Here is a 16,462-nt window from a genome sequence, read left to right on the forward strand (position 1 = left end):
AATTCTGTCTGGGGGTTTGTGGGGCTAGTACAGCCTCTAGTGGCCACAACATGGCAATAAATCTGAAATGGACTGTTTATACTACATTTTTTTAATCAATGCACAACCTAGCATTTTTGAAAAAGCCATCTCTGTTGTCCACCTCCATATAATCATTAAGTTTGAAATACCAATCAACAATCAGCATTAAACCCTTTTTGAAGTAAGAAAAATACAGAGGAGATTAAACACAAAACAAATTGCCAATTAAGTGATAGAAATAAGATACAGTGGAACAAAATGAACACAATTTTTTTTTTCTTGCTGATAGAGATGACATTTTCAGAATCTGTATTTTTGCAGTTTTGGTAAAATAAGAAGGGGCTTGGGGATTGCCCTCCAATTTACTATATACTGTATATGTTCTTATATACTGTATACACATACAAGTGTTTTGTCATGGTAGTGTCCTTGGGTAACTCTGTTTTCCTTTTCTGTTTTCCTTTTCAGACTCTTTATTAAGTAGACTTGAACACCAGGCCCCCAAATCCCATCTATAGCTCTTACCAGCCTGGCCACTGAAAGGGTTGACTGTTATTGTAGTTCAATACTTTCTCCTTTGTTTTATATTTAAAATCCCAAGCAATTACATAGAGTACCAGAAATGGCAAGAAACTGAATTACACTTTTTATTCATAGATTAACTTAAGTTTCTAATTGTGCCCAAAATATAAGCAAAGTAAATGAATTTGACAACATTGTCAATACAACATCGATAATAATCAGTTCATCTTGCATCCAGCATGCTTACTACCAGGTGGCTCTCTGTCTTAGTATGTTAATATGGTTTCTGCTTCAGTGTTTTCTGTTCTCCAGTATGGCCGCTGACAGAGACATCAGAATAGTGTTTGCAAGAATGAATTTGCAGAAACACATTTTACTTCTATGTTACCCTAAGCTAAATTTATCTTACACCAGATTTCTTGATGTATCTCTTAGACGTACTGATTATAGTGCAAACAGAGAGAAAAAGGAGAAAAGGATTGGGAAAAAGGTAGAAAAACAAAGCAAGGAGTCATAACCACTAGAATAATCACAGAAGTGGCCAGGCTCAATACGCAAACTAAAAGACAAAATCCAAAGACATGTAATAAGGAAAACCAAAGAGACTATAAAGCTTGATAAATTAGTTGAAATCTTTTCTATTTAAAATGTCAGACGATCGCACTTCCCGAAGAGGGGCTTTAAATATAATTGCGAATAAGGATGCTATAAATAGTGCATGTCCCAAGCAACCCATATTTGCATTATGGCAAATTAAAATTTTTATCAGCCGTCACTACAAACCACATAGGGTACTAACATATTGTGCACATACGAGACAGTTTGTGGGCTTTGATGATGGTAATTCTCTGCTGATCCAGGGGTTGGCGCAGTGTCATAATGCCCTCTTTTTTTCTCCTTCTGCAGACAGGAAGGTTGACAGCTCTCTTCCCTTGATGTCACGTCCAGGGTCAGCCTACCTGGGCCCACTTCTTCCTGTCCGATTACATCATAACCGAAGAACTACCAGCTTTGCCGGTTGTCTAATGAGACTCATGTCTGAGAAGTCTTAATTTTATGTTTTACACATTTATTTTTGGAGATTTTTATCATTCACTTATACATGGTTTTCCAAAAGGTGGCCCAAAACTTTGACTTTCTCTTGTTTCTTACAGTATAACAGAGTATTACTTTAAGAATGTTATGTTATGCCATGATTCTTCATAGGCCCTCCTAATCCTCTAGCTTCAAGTGCTTTTTACACTCAAACAAAGAGGAAATAATCTATTCCCATGCAGAAAGTGAGGTTTTTGGCCTATTTAGAATTGGTATGGTAGTAATGGTAGTGACATGTAAATACAACCACAATATAAACAGCTTGAAGAACTGCAAGCATGAGAGGAGGGCCTCAGTTCCATCAAGAGTTCATGTAACCGCTCAAATCATGAGAAACATAAGGGACTTGGAACTTTAAATATCTAAAGAGGTCAAGAGTCAAAAATGTGTCCTGACAGATAACAATTTACTAAAAGAAAAAGTGCTGTTCCTCTACTGCTGATGTAATCTCAAGAGAGAAGCCTCTGATCCTGATTAAAAAAACTCTTCAAAGCTTGTCAAGACTGGTTTAATAAATACAAAAGACTTCTTAATTTTTATGAATATTAGAAACTGGGAGAGTTAACATCAGCCGATAAGATAGCAGCATTTGTGTCCCCTGAAGAACTTTACAAAATTATAGAAGAGAAAGTGTACAGGCTAGAACAAGATTTTAATGTTAGGGTTATTTTGGAAGAAGGTCCCAAATTGCTCACAAGTTTGAAACAAGGTACAGTTTGTTGTATAGTTTGTTGTTTTGGAAAAAGCTCATCACTGTCTACTTCATGGTATCTTTTGGTAGGTGGTTTAAGAATGTGGGTTTTTTGGGGGCTGCATGCCTTTCAGTCCCGGTACTTGCATATTTCATGTTAAATTGAGTCTGTAGCTGGTGGACTCCACCAAGAGTTTGTCTTCCCTCCTCTACTCTTCTCTATTTTTCATGACTCTCAGGAAGGTAATAATGAATCAACATCAACCTCAATAAAATAAATTCTTCTCCAGTTTATGTAAAACATATCTAACTCAATTCAAAGATGTAAATCTCACACACCTGTCCTGACACTTACTATTCAAAATATACCTGTTCAAGATCCTAATTCGGAGCAATGGTATATGGCACTCATTTTTTTGAGTTGCAGCTCTGCTCACTCTATTGGATTTAAATCTTTGCTAATATGTCAGACTCTCTGTGGTTCATAATAATCACTAATCTTTTTAACAGTTCTATCTAGGTTAAAATCTAATGGAACATTGCTGCAATCTTCATGATAACTTACACCACACCACTAGCATGTTATAATTTAAACTCAGAAAAGGATGTGAGGCCTTCAAATACACCATGGGAGCAGAACAGAATCTCCACTGGCTTGTTCAAAATAGCCTCACCCAAATCAGCTAGCACCTAACAACTACCACCTGCAGGCTGCAGCCTAAGAAGGCCCAAAAAATTAGAAAAATGACATTTTAAGTTCAAAATCAGGGTGGCACTTGAGTTACCACACAAAGAACAAAAAAAAAAAAAAAATCAAACAATTACACATTGAAAATAAATAATAAATATAATAGTATTAACAGAAAATACATAATTACAATAAACATTTGGAAAATAATTAAAAATAAACCAATATTACATATAGGGGGAACATAAACAGAAGCACATGAAAACAACCTGGTTGAAACATTACAGTCTGGTGCCTTGTCTGGTTGAACTGGAAGGATCTTAACCCCCAATCCATAACACAAAGATGTCCTATTTTACTTAAAATAAAAAATTCAAATTTACAAGGATATTTCAGGCACTTGTAAATGTCATATTTGATTAATTGAATATTGCTAATCTTCTGGATATTTCTATATTACATGTTTTTCTTTAACTTCTCTCTAGATGGATAGTGGAGAGAGTATCTGATGTCAAGGAGCATTTTATATGTTACTGATTTTTAATCCAGTCGTGGTAATGCAATCTTTAAAATCAATAACATATTATACTTGATCAGCAGTCATGGATGTGATGACTCATGAGATAAAAGGCTTTTTGCTGATGACATTGTTATTGTGCAGCACCAGATAAGAGGAAATGGAGAGGAAGTTTGAAGAACGGGCTTTAGAAGACAGAGGATTTAAGATAAATAGGAAGACAACAGAATCTATAAGGTTTAATGATGATCTGGATTCAGAAGTTAGCCTGCAGGGGGTTGCTATTGGAAAAAGTAGATACGTTTAAATATCTAGGATCAGTGGTAGCCTAAGATAGAAATTAGATGCAGAAGTAACCCATAGAGTACTGTGTGGATGGAACGATTAGAAGAAGGTTTCAGGAGTGTTGTGTGATCGAAGAATTAAGGTGAAGGTTAAAGGTTTATAAGACATTGGTAAGACCAGCAGTAATGTATGGAGAAATGACTGGTAAAAAAAGTGCAGGAGAAGTGGCAGAAATGACAATGTTGAGATGGATGTATGGAGTTAAAAAAATGACAGAATATGAATATGAGATAATCAGAGGTACAACAAAAGTGGGAGAGATATCTAGGAAAGTATGGGAAAGCAGATTGAAGTGTATGGACATGTAATGAGAACAGACAATGAATATGTAGGCAAAAGAGTGATGGGAATGGAAGTACAGAGAAAGTTGAGGGGGGCAAATCAGAGGTGGATGGATAAATTTAAAGAAGATCTTAAGGAAAAGGGTCTGACTGAGACGGAGGCACAGGACCAACCTGTTTGGAGAAGACTGATTAAGCATATCAACCCAATATTTAAGTGAGAAAACATGAAGCAAAAGAAGATGATGATGATGATGAATAGGGGAAAGGGTAATCTATAGTGCAATGATATGTAGTAGTATGTAACATACTGAAATGTAAGGGATGCATTTCTATGAAACTTTAAAATCAACAAAAAAATTTACAATTTTTCAATATAGGAGATAACCAACATTCCCTGGGAGTTAACTTAGTGACAACTCAAGCATGTAATTAGTGCTTTATAGTCATTACTCATAAGAAGTGATTGTAAGCATTGGTAAAAAAAAAAAATTCACAGTTTGATATCATTCTCATTTTTAATAGAAGACACACAACTGATACCTGAAGACAAAGTCTGCTTTGTCGATTTGTTTCCCACACCTGCTTCCCTTCAAAATACCGCCATTTCCAACAAGTGCACAATGACCCAAGTAACTGCTCCATGGGAATGTCTGGAAGCAACATGTAGAAAAGAGAAATGTCAGTTTAAAGTGCTGAGCATCAACATTGGGAACACTAAGTCACAAGTGAGCAGTGCTGCTAGTGTCATTTTCCACATCACACTTTCAAAAGAATAGAGGTGGGTCACTCACATGTTCATTCAATCAATTTCTACAGTACTTCAGCCCAGTCCTTGTGTGTGTTTACTCCAGTTGTACAAAATATATCCATTTACTGTTCTGTGGCTTTGTGTTTGGAAAGTGTATGATGATAGTTATTATTTACGACAGGTACTATAAAATCTATCTGCATCTGTTGTGTAAATAATTAGGGTTTGATTCTACCTCTTTATAATTACTAACATCACTTTTAGGAATTGTATTAATCATAGTTAGAGGGTCAGCTCAAGTTGGACGGTTGAGAAACAAGGTCAGAGAGGCGAGATTCCATTGGTTTGGACATGTGCAGAGGAGAGATGCTGGGTATAATGGGAGAAGGATGTTAGGGATAGAGCTGCGAGGGAAGAGAAAAAGAGGAAGGCCTAAGCGAAGGTTTATGGATGTGGTAAGAGAGGACATGCAGGTGATGGGTGTAACAGAACAAAATGCAGAGGACAGAAAGATATGGAAGAAGATGATCAGCTGTGTTAACCCCTAACGGGAGCAGCCAAAAAAAGAAAAGGGTTTTAGCATGCTACATTTTGTCTTCTCTATTACCATGGCCCTTCTACACTGATTGCTCAGTTTGCCCAGGTGACCATATCTAGGAAGAGTCATGGTTATCCCAGATTTATAGATTTGAGAATTATGGAGGCCACTCTGGTCTTGGAAAGCTTCAATGCTGCAGGAATGCTGTAGTTTGTAGCCTTCCCCAGATCTATGCGTCGACAACACAATCCTGTCTCTAAGCTCTGCAGGAAGTTCTTTGGTTTTTGCTTAACTGTGAGACCTTCAATGGACCGATGTGTTCTTTTCCTCATCATGTCTAGTCTTAACCACAGGTGGACACCAAACAAGGTGTGGCAACATCTCAATGATGATCAATAGAATGGGATGGACATCAGAGTAATATATGTAATATATAAGTTTTCTATTTTTAATAACTTTGCAAAAAGTTCTAAAATCATGTTTTCACTTTGTCATTGTGGGGTATTGAGTGTTGCTTGATGTGGGAAAGAAATTCATTTAAACAACTTTAGCACAAGGCTGCAACATCAAAAATTTTAAAAAAGTGAAGAGGCCTGAGTACTCTCTGAATCCACTGTACATGTAATGTGATATGCACAGCTGTCGAACACCTTTTTCAAGGATTAAGGGTATATCTGGGAAAGATGTGATTGCTACACAGCCACCTATATGTCTTCTTCCTACCCTAGAAATAAAAAAAAAAAAGACCTAAGATGACCTCACCATACACCTTGCTCCATCTATGACTCTGCTGCTTCTGGGTCTCAACTATTAAATACCCAGGGTAGCAGGAAATTATTGTTCATTTGGGAAGCAGTTCTTGTCAGACACATATCAGTTTGTCCAAAGGCAACATTATGATTTATACTATTGTTTCAACTAACAAAGTCTTACCACCTGGCTATTAAATGGGATTCCCTGTTGCCTTCCCAACTCTTTTTATGTATTGTAAGCACTGTATATACAGTACATTTACACTTAGTATTCAGATTCTATTGAGATCTGAGAACTGTGCAGTCAATTGGAATAAATTGGAACCAGCTTGAGATGATGCATGCTTTGTGACATGGCACACTATCTGGTAGTAAGTATCGGTTTAAAAATGGGAAGACTGTTGTAATAAAGGGATGCACGTGGTCAGAAAAAATGCCCATATGCATTCAAACGACATTCAAATTTGTACTAAGAGGGCTAATATGTGCCAAGAAAACATTCTACGTACCACTAGACTACCAGCACCAGCCTGTCCCCCTGACGCTAAACAGATTGGATCCAAGGACTCATGCATTCTAACACTTTGAGATCATCTTCCAGTTCTCATTCAAGATGAGTGGAACCTGTTGTGGTCTTTTGCTGCTGTAGACCACATGCTTCAAGGTTTGACATGATGTGTATGCCTTTCTGCATACCATTGTTACAATGATCTCATTCCTCTGAGAAACAGTTTTTGTCCACAGAACTTGTGCTTACTAAATGTTTTTTGCTTATTGCTCTATTCTGGATAAACTTTACAGTAAAGACTGAAGTACATAAAAATTCAAAGAGGAGCAGTTTCGAAAAAGCTGGAAACAAAGCTTCTGGTTACACCTATCATACCATTGTCCATTGTAATGTTTGGACAGACAACATCTTGATCATTGACCATGTTCGACCATATTCTAATTTTGTATAAACAATAAAAGTCAAAATAAGTTCCAAAATCATTAACCAGGAGAGAAAAATCAAACCCACCTACTAAAATTCATGAGATATTTTGACACATAACAAAATAGGACAAAGAGAGGCAGGATTGTGTTGGTTTGGACATATGCAGAGGAGAGATGTCAAGTATATTGGGAGAAGGATATTAAAGATAGAGCTGCCAGGCAAGAGGAAAAGAGGAAGGCCTAAGAGGAGGTTTGTGGATGTGGTGAGAGAAGACATGCAGGTGATGGGTGTGACAGAACAAGATGCAGAGGACAAGAAGATGATCTGCTGTGGCAACCCCTAACGGGAGCAGCCGAAAGAAGAAGAACAACAACAAAATAGGACAAACCTTAGGTAGCATTTGGAATAGGCTGTCATCAACAGACTTTACTGATTTCCTTTCCACTTCATAAGTAATTTTTTGCCCTTTTCTGGTGTTCTCTTGGCTGAGGATCATCTCTCGGGTGGCATTGCATTTTTGTCTGAGCTCTGAGCTGAGAACCAAACAACAGAAAATGTTATCTACTGGAGTACACTAGTCAATCAATTAATCAGTCTTCATTTTGCTTAGTGCTATGGTGCCATGTTTTGGATAGTTTTGTAATGTGTTCTATAAGTGACATGCTATCGTCAAGGATAATGCCTATATTTTTTGCTGATTAAGTAAAACTAATGGTGATTCCATCCATCCATCCATCCATCCATTTTCCAACCCGCTGAATCCGAACACAGGGTCACGGGGGTCCGCTGGAGCCAATCCCAGCCAACACAGGGCACAAGGCAGGAAACAATCCCGGGCAGGGTGCCAACCCACCGCAGCTAATGGTGATTCCAACTAAGTTAAATAATGAATAATGACAAAATAATATTACGATAAGCATCATTAGCCTCAATAAACAACATTTCTGTTTTGTCTGTCTTCAAAGGCAAGTAGTTCTCATCCATCCACTTCTTTAACTCACTAACACATCTAATTAAGACAGCCTTGGAAAAATGGGTATTATCTGAGTATGAGTGAAAGTTAATGTTATATTTTCTAATGACAGTTCCAAATGGAAGCATGTAAAGTGAAAACAGTAAAGGTCCCAGTACTAGGCCTGCAAGACCCTCTGTGTATAATGATGCACTGTCAACACTTTTTTTTATATGTACTGGAATTGATAAAATAATAATAAAATAAAATTTACACAGAAGACAAAAGTTTGTCGAAGACGAGAAAGTTTTCCGTTGAGATTTAAAGGTGGAGAAAGAGGAGCAATCTCGGAGAGACTGAGGAAGAGAGTTCCAGAGTTATGGGGCAATAACATTGAAGGACCTGGAGAGTCTGGTGCGTGGGACAGTAAGGAGAGGACTTGAGAGAGTGACAAGGAGTGCATGGAGCTAGGAGCCGAGTGAGGTAGAGGGGGGCTTTGAAGGTGAGAAGCAGAATCTTGAATTTACTCCTTGATGGAACTGGTAACCAGTGAAGCTGGGAGAGAACAGGAGAGATGTGAGTAGAACACTTTGTGTGGGTGAGGACTCTAGCTGCGGAGTTCCGAATGTACTGTAGCTTCTGTATAGATTTTGCAGGGAGGCCGATGAAGAGGGAATTACAGTAATCGATACGAGACATTATGAAACAATGAGCATCATTAAAGGACACAAAAGGATGGAGATGGGCAATGTTATGGGCAATGAGATGATAGAATGAAATTTTGGAAAGAGACCTAATGTGTAGCTCAAAGTTAAGTGATGAATCAAACAAAACACCAAGATTTCTCACAACAGGAGCAGGTTTGACAAGTGGACCATCAACAGAAACAGAGACGTCGGATGCCTTAGAAAATAGGGAGTTTTACAGCAGAGAGACGTGACAGGAGGATTTCATGATTAACAGTGTCAAATGCTTCACTTAAGTCAAGGAGGAGGAGAGTATTAAGTGAACTGCAATCTGCAGACCAGTGAAGATCATTAACTACATGGAGGAGAGCTGTCTCAGTGCTGTGCTGTGTATAAAAGTCAGACTGAAAAGGCTCATAGAGTGTATTGTCTAGCACAGTGTTTCCCAACCTCAGTCCTGGGGGCACACTGAGGCTGCAGGTTTTTGTTCCAACCAGCTTCTGTTTGTAATTGAACTCCTGAGCTAATTAAGTGATGTGCTGTTTCCCAAGTTCTGTATGTTAGGAACAATATATAAATTAGAAAACTAAGTTTGGTAAAATGTATATTATATATATATATATATATATATATATATATATATATATATATATATATATTAAAATGTACCAAGCAGTTATATGGGAATAATGTATTTTTTTCTTTTTAACAATATTTTCATCTTGATTTTCATTCTACTTTTCCAGGTGTTCTAATTGTTTAATTAATCCATTATTTACTAATTAGTGGGTCTGACGCTAAAGTAGTTGCAGCCTTTGATTATTCAGTGTTGTTTGCCTGGGTGTCTGATCTGCTCATTTTAAATTGTCATTAATAAGATACAACGAAGGGGAAAACTGCACAGAGAAAGGGCAAAATATAACGAAATCAACAAAAGAGAGTTAAGCATTTAAATCTATAGCAAAAGAAATATTTACAAATTGTCTTATAAATGTAAAAATCATGCTGCTGTGCTTTTCTGAATGTAGAATAAAAGAAAAATAATCCCAGCTAATTAAATGAGATCAATGCTATCAGGTGTTGTCACTAATTAGGAATCTGGTTGGAACAAAAAACCTGCAGCCACAGTGGACCCCCAGGACCGAGGTTGGGAACCACTGGTTTAGAAGAAAAGCAGGGAGTTGTGCAGCAACCAAGTGTTCCATCACCTTAGCCAAAGCAGGTAGATTAGAGATAGGCCTGTAACTGGAGAGAGAAGGAGGATTCAGGTCAGGTTTTTTAAGGATTGGGGTAACTGCAAGAGTTTTGAGGGCAGTAGCGACAGAACCTGAAATGAAACATGCACTTATTTGATAAATAAGAACTAAACCAATAAATAAAGAAGAACTAAAGACAATATAGGCAAATATAAGCAATTACAGAAACATATTGAAGTCAATCTTTTCAGCTCACTGGGGCTAATTACTGTATAAAAGATGTGAAGTTTCTTTACATTCTTACTTGCAGGTCATGTCCCTTATTGATAGCTAACAAATACACTGCTGCTGTGATAATACAAGTTTCTTAATATTATTTTATGAAGTATCATATGGTTTTTCTTTTTTGTAAATTAATTTGTAAAGGTATTCACCATTTACAACATATTTGGTTTAGTTTTAGTTTATAGGTTCCTATTGTTTCATTTATAAGATGCAGGAAACTTGACATGTGACAACAAACATGTTTACACTATTGGCATCAATTGCAGCAACATACAAATGACAAAGATGTAAGGCTTTCAAAACTGAGCCAAAAGCAGCCTGGTATCATCACCAGCCTGCCCTGTAAAGGCAGCCTGAGTTCCAGCTCTTAGATTGGCTTCAGCCTACACTGGGCCAAAGGATGCTTTGACTTCAAAAGTTCAAAATTTTCTTGAACATGCCAAAAATAACTATGCAGTAAATATGCTTTACAAGAGAAAGAACTGTAAAACAGAAGTTTGCAGACACAAATTACACAGAGAGTCTTTATAAATAAAAGATATATTCTCAAAAAATTTAGAAAAATATCTGAATACTCCAAAGGAGGCAAAAGTAGTTGTCTACAAGGCAACCAAAGCAAATAAATTCACAAGAATAATCCTAAAAATAGAGTAAAACAAGTCAAAAATAACAGTTCAGAACCAAAGAAAACATGGTCCTGATAGAAATGCCAAGTTCCATTCAAAAGATCTGCCCCACCCTACCCTTTCATTTGTAGCAGCATTTTAATGGATGGGGGCAGCCCGTTAAGTATGATGTATGGGTGTTTCTGTCTATTTTGGATTCCACCCACAAAATACAAAGAACATGAGAAAACATCACAAAAACATGACGTAAAACACAATATTAAAAAAATCATAGAAAATACATAACAATCCATCTTAATAAAAGGATACATTTCTGTGTGTCTGCCTGTCTGTCCAACCGGTTGTTATGTCTCTTGTCATTCCAAAAGATTTTAGTAGCAAATTTCATTGCATTTGTCTTTCCAATGAATGGCATATCATAAACATTAACACTGCTTATATGAATCCCATATCATATGGCATATAACAGAGACATTAGCATTGCATTTCTGATTTCAACAGATGATACGTTCCAAGCCTTTTTAAGTAATAAAATGCATTGTATTTATCATTCCAATAGAGGGTGCATCACAAACAGTAACACTGCTTTTATGAATCCCATACCAAATGGCATAGAACAGAGACATATGCAATACATGGTGCACTGCAAATGGTAACGCTGAGGTCCATATTAATTACAGGCAGTCGTCGACTTATGACCTATGTATTTTATGACCATCCACTTATGACTTCTATTATTAACTGCCAGACAGTGTTCAGAAGCCATTAAGGAGGCTAACATAATGTCAGGTTATATAGCATGATGTGTGGAGTGCAAGACCAAGGAGATTCTGCTCAAAACTTTTTCTGCACTGGTGAGGCCTCATCTGGACTGCTGTGTGCAGTTTTGGTCTCCAGGCTAGCAGCACTTTAAAAAGTCAAGAGAAAAGTGACTAGGCTGATGCCAGGACTATAAGGGATGAATTATGAGGAAAGATTTAAAGAGCTGGGCAGTGGTAGCACTGCTGCCTCGCAGTAAGGAGGCCCAGGTTCGCTTCCCGGGTCCTCCCTGCATGGAGTATGCATGTTCTCCCCATTTCTGTATGGGTTTCCTCCCATGGTCCAAAGACAGGTTAGGTGCATTGGCGATCCTAAATTGTCCCTAGTGTGTGTGCCCTGTGGTGGGTTGGCAACCTGCCTGTTATTGGTTCCTGCCTTGTGCCCCTATGTTGGCTGGAATTGGCTCCAACAGACCCCCGTGACCCTGTGTTAGGATGTAGTGGGTTGGAGACTGACGTACTGACTGACACACACTTATGGTCTGAACACACACTAGAATGACTATCCATCCATCCATCCATTTTCCAACCCGCTGAATCCGAACATAGGGTCACGGGGGTCTGCTGGAGCCAATCCCAGCCAACACAGGGTGCAAGGCAGGAACCAATCATGGACAGGGTGCCAACCCACCACAGGACACACACAAACACACCAAGGCCAATTTAGAATCGCCAATCCACCTAACCTGCATGTCTTTGGACTGTGGGAGGAAACCGGAGCGCCCGGAGGAAACCCACGCAGACACGGGGAGAACATGCAAACTCCACGCAGGGAGGACCCAGGAAGCGAACCCAGGTCCCCAGGTCTCCCAACTGCGAGGCAACAGCACTACCCACTGCGCCACTGTGCCGCCCCTAGAATGACTAAAAAGCAAAAAATTAAAAAGAAACAAAACTTTTGACTTGGCAGTCACAGTGACACATTATGCAGGCATATTTCGGAGCCCCCATAGTGTTTCCTTACACATTTTTGCTGAATAATTTGCTGGCTGAAAGACCTTAGTATTAGTGTGTCAGAGAGGTTGTGCAGAATTTTTCATAATGGCACTCAGTTTTGTTTTAACTCTCTCCTTTGCTATGACCTTCCAGGGGGGTCCAGAGTGTGTTCTATAGCTGAACTTGCCCTTTAAATTAGCCTGCTCATTTGGTGGACCTCTTTTAAAGTGATGTTACCAGCCCAGAACACCACAGCATAGAAAATCACACAAGCCATCGCATAATTGTAGAAGAGGTGAAAAATGTCACTTCCCACATTAAAGGATTGCATTCTCCTAAGGAAAAAGAGCCTACTCTAATTCTTCTTATATAGCTCCTCTGTGTTACAAGACTAATTCATCCTGTCATTGATGCCCAAACTTTTGGGCACCCTTCTTAAAATATCAGTCACTGTGAATAGTTAAGTGAGCATAAGATAAACTGATCCCCAAAAGGTGTAAAGTTAAAGATGACACATTTCTTTAATATTTTAGTCAAGATGCCATTTTTATTTCCATCATTCAAAGATACAAAATAGCAAAAAATGGAAGGGCTTGAAGCAAAAGTTTGGGCACCTGACATAGTTAGCACTTAGTAAAACCCCCATTGGTATGTATCACAGCTTGTAAACAATTTTTGTCGCCAGCTAAAAGTCTTACAATTCTTACTTGGGGTATTTTCACCCAAACATTCTTCTATTTATGCAAGATTCTTGGGTCATCTTGCATGCACTGCTCTTTTGAGATCTATTCACAGATTTTCAGTGATGTTTAGGTCGAGTAGACTGTGAGGCCCATGGCAAAACTATCAGCTTGCGCCTCTTGAGGCATTCCATTGTAGATTTTAAGGTGTGATTCAGATCTTGTTGTAGAAACCATCCTCTTTTTAACTTCAACGTTTTTATAGATGGTGTGATGTTTGCTTCCAGAATTTGCTGGTATTTATTTGAGTCCATTCTTCTTTCTACCAATGACATGTTCCCTGTACCACTGGTTGCAAAACAAGCCCAAGGCCTGATCATTCAACACCTATGCTTAATAGTCGGAGAGGTGTTCTTTTCATGGAATTTGGCTCCCTTTTTCTCCAAACATACCTTTGCACATCGTGGCCAGAAATAGAGTTGGAATATCATAAATTTAATGTGTTCTGTGTGGCGATCTATTGCTACTTACCGCTGCTGTCAGTTCAGGAGGAAGCCCCAGAAACACATAGCGATTAAGAAGTGGGTCGGTTTTAAGATGACTTTTACAACGGCCTACTTTAATGATAAAATAAACTATGAGATTAAAGTGGACATTTCGAGATTAAAACCCAAATTTCCACTTTAATCACAAAATAGACCTTTTCACTGTGTCCTTAATCTATTTCTCAGTGGCTCAAATACGCTGCCGTACATTCTAATGCTGTTGTGAAGGTACCAAAAAAAAAAAAAAAAAGACAGCACAAAAGACGATATGTAAGACTTTTAAAATGTATCGTTACATTGGGGAATATGCAACGCTTGAATGCGAAAGCGTCACAAATGCATTTATATGTTGGCATTTTGCTTCTTGCACATTGATCCTGCAGGATCTCCAAAGTGGCTTTCTGTCACATGTAGATAGTTAACAGAGACTCTTGATGTCACACTCCAACTTATATCACACTGCGGCCCCCGACTTTTTGCCGGTACTGCAATTCGTGCACGTGACGCATTCATTTCTGAGGATGTGCTCAGAGGATACGTCAAATGAATGCTAGGAACGCGCGGCAGCCATGATGTGTACGCATACGCGTTCTAAGCGTGAAGTATAACTGGAAATCAATGGGATCACCAACAATTTTTTAGGCAGGTATGTGGAATATAGAGATGAAACCATAATGGCCCAGAGCCAATGTTCCACTTTGCCGAATGCCAGATTCCTAGCATGTAAGTGATTAAAGAGACAATTTTTGAAGCCTTGATACCTTTTATAAAAAAGGTAAAAATATGTCCAATTTAGGGTTGCAGTGGAAAGACAGCAAGGTAGAAACACAACAAAAGCAGTATAAAATAACCCTGAGTTCAATTTAGGGTTATGTGGGCTCCCATTGTAGCAAAGTATAATATGTTACTTATAATTTTGTTTTGTTTTAGTTATTAACTTCTCCAAAATTAATTCATCCTTATAAATAGTTAGTAGTATACCTATTGTATAATACAATATATTGTAGTATGGGCGTTAATTAGTGTTACACCTCACAACCTGCATGTACCACATTTCTTGGCTCTGCTGCCAGAAGCACGGTGGATGTTGTTGGTGGTAGGTGGTGTTCCCAGCTCTCAAAGCTTTTTTCTGATTTTTATTGTATTTATTTTTTATTAATAGTTTTGTTCACAATAATTTGTAATTGATTTAGTTTCATATTTAATAGATATAGGGGAGATTCTGCTAATGCAACACCCTGTTCTTTTTTCCCTTTTTGTTTTTGGAAAGGAAAATAACTTCTGTTTCGACCCTACGTGCCTCTGAATTGACTTTCATTTATAAAACACAGAGAAAGACAGATTGCAGTCGGCTACACCAACATCAGGTGAAGAGCAAGAACTGACCTTGGGACAGAGTGCAAGTTACAGCAGGTTTAGATGTTAAAGATAACCAAAGTATCTAGAGAAATGCCTACTCAGAAAAGAGGAGAACATTCAACCTCTATACACACTGCTGAAATTCCCTCGTCTTTATGCTACCCAACCAGTTTCAGCTTGTTTCATAAATTCAATAAGATTTTACTCTCTAGACCCCCTGGAGGTCATAGCAAAGGAGAAAATGAAAACAAAACTGAGTACCATTATGAACAAAGCTGAATATTCTCTCTCTAACACACTAACACTGAGGACTTCCAGCCAACAAATCACTTAGCAGAATTCTGTCAAGAAATGCAACAGGGCTCCTTTATATCAACAGCAATGTGTCTGCATAATACCTCACTGGGACTGGGACTGCCAAGTAAGAACTCTTCCTCAATCGATCGATCAATAGATAGATAGACAGATACTAATATTAATCCATCCATCCATCCATCCATTTTCCAACCCGCTGATTCCAAACACAGGGTCACGGGGGTCTGCTGGAGCCAATCCCAGCCAACACAGGGCACAAGGCAGGAACCAATCTCGGGCAGGGTGCCAACCCACCGCAGGACACACACAAACACACCCACACACCAAGCACACACTAGGGCCAATTAAGAATCGCCAATCCACCTAACCAGCATGTCTTTGGACTGTGAGAGGAAACCGGAGCGCCCGGAGGAAACCCACGCAGACAAGGGGAGAACATGCAAACTCCACGCAGGGAGGACCCGGGAAGCGAACCCAGGTCCTCAGATATCCCACTGCGAGGCAGCAGCGCTACCCACTGCGCCACCATGCCGCTACTTTATTAATCCCAAGGGGAAATTAACATACTCCAGCAGCAGCATACTGATGATAAAAAAATATATATATTAAATTAAAGAGTGATAAAAATGAAGGTATAACAGACAGTAGCTTTGTATAATGTAAACTTTTACCCCTCCGGGCGGAATTGAAGAGTCGCTTAGTGTGGGGGAGGAATGATCTCCTCAGTCTGTCAGTGGAGCAGAAAAATGACAGCAGTCTGTCGCTGAAGATGCTTCTCTGTCTGGAGATGATACTGTTTAGTGGATGCAGTGGATTCTCCATAATTGATAGGAGCCTGCTGAGCACCCGTCGCTCTGCCACAGATGTCAAACTGTCCAGCTCCATGCCTATAATAGAGCCTGCCTTCCTCACCAGTTTGTCCAGGTGTG

General features: G+C 38.7%; 1 protein-coding gene across 3 annotated transcripts in view; it reads right to left on the reverse strand.

Moving 5' to 3' along the window:
- The window catches only part of LOC114644558 (alpha-2,8-sialyltransferase 8F-like), a 58,236-nt gene that overhangs the window by 13,065 nt on the left and 28,709 nt on the right, over positions 1-16,462 (reverse strand). For all 3 annotated transcript variants that reach the window (XM_051924364.1, XM_051924363.1, XM_051924365.1), the window contains 2 exons: positions 7,524-7,668; positions 4,704-4,813 (listed from right to left, as the gene is read on the reverse strand). In XM_051924364.1, coding sequence (XP_051780324.1) covers positions 4,704-4,813; positions 7,524-7,668 — 255 coding nt within the window. The remainder of the gene's footprint in view (positions 1-4,703; positions 4,814-7,523; positions 7,669-16,462) is intronic.

Source organism: Erpetoichthys calabaricus, chromosome 3 (assembly GCF_900747795.2).
Source record: "Erpetoichthys calabaricus chromosome 3, fErpCal1.3, whole genome shotgun sequence".
Lineage (NCBI taxonomy): Eukaryota > Metazoa > Chordata > Cladistia > Polypteriformes > Polypteridae > Erpetoichthys > Erpetoichthys calabaricus.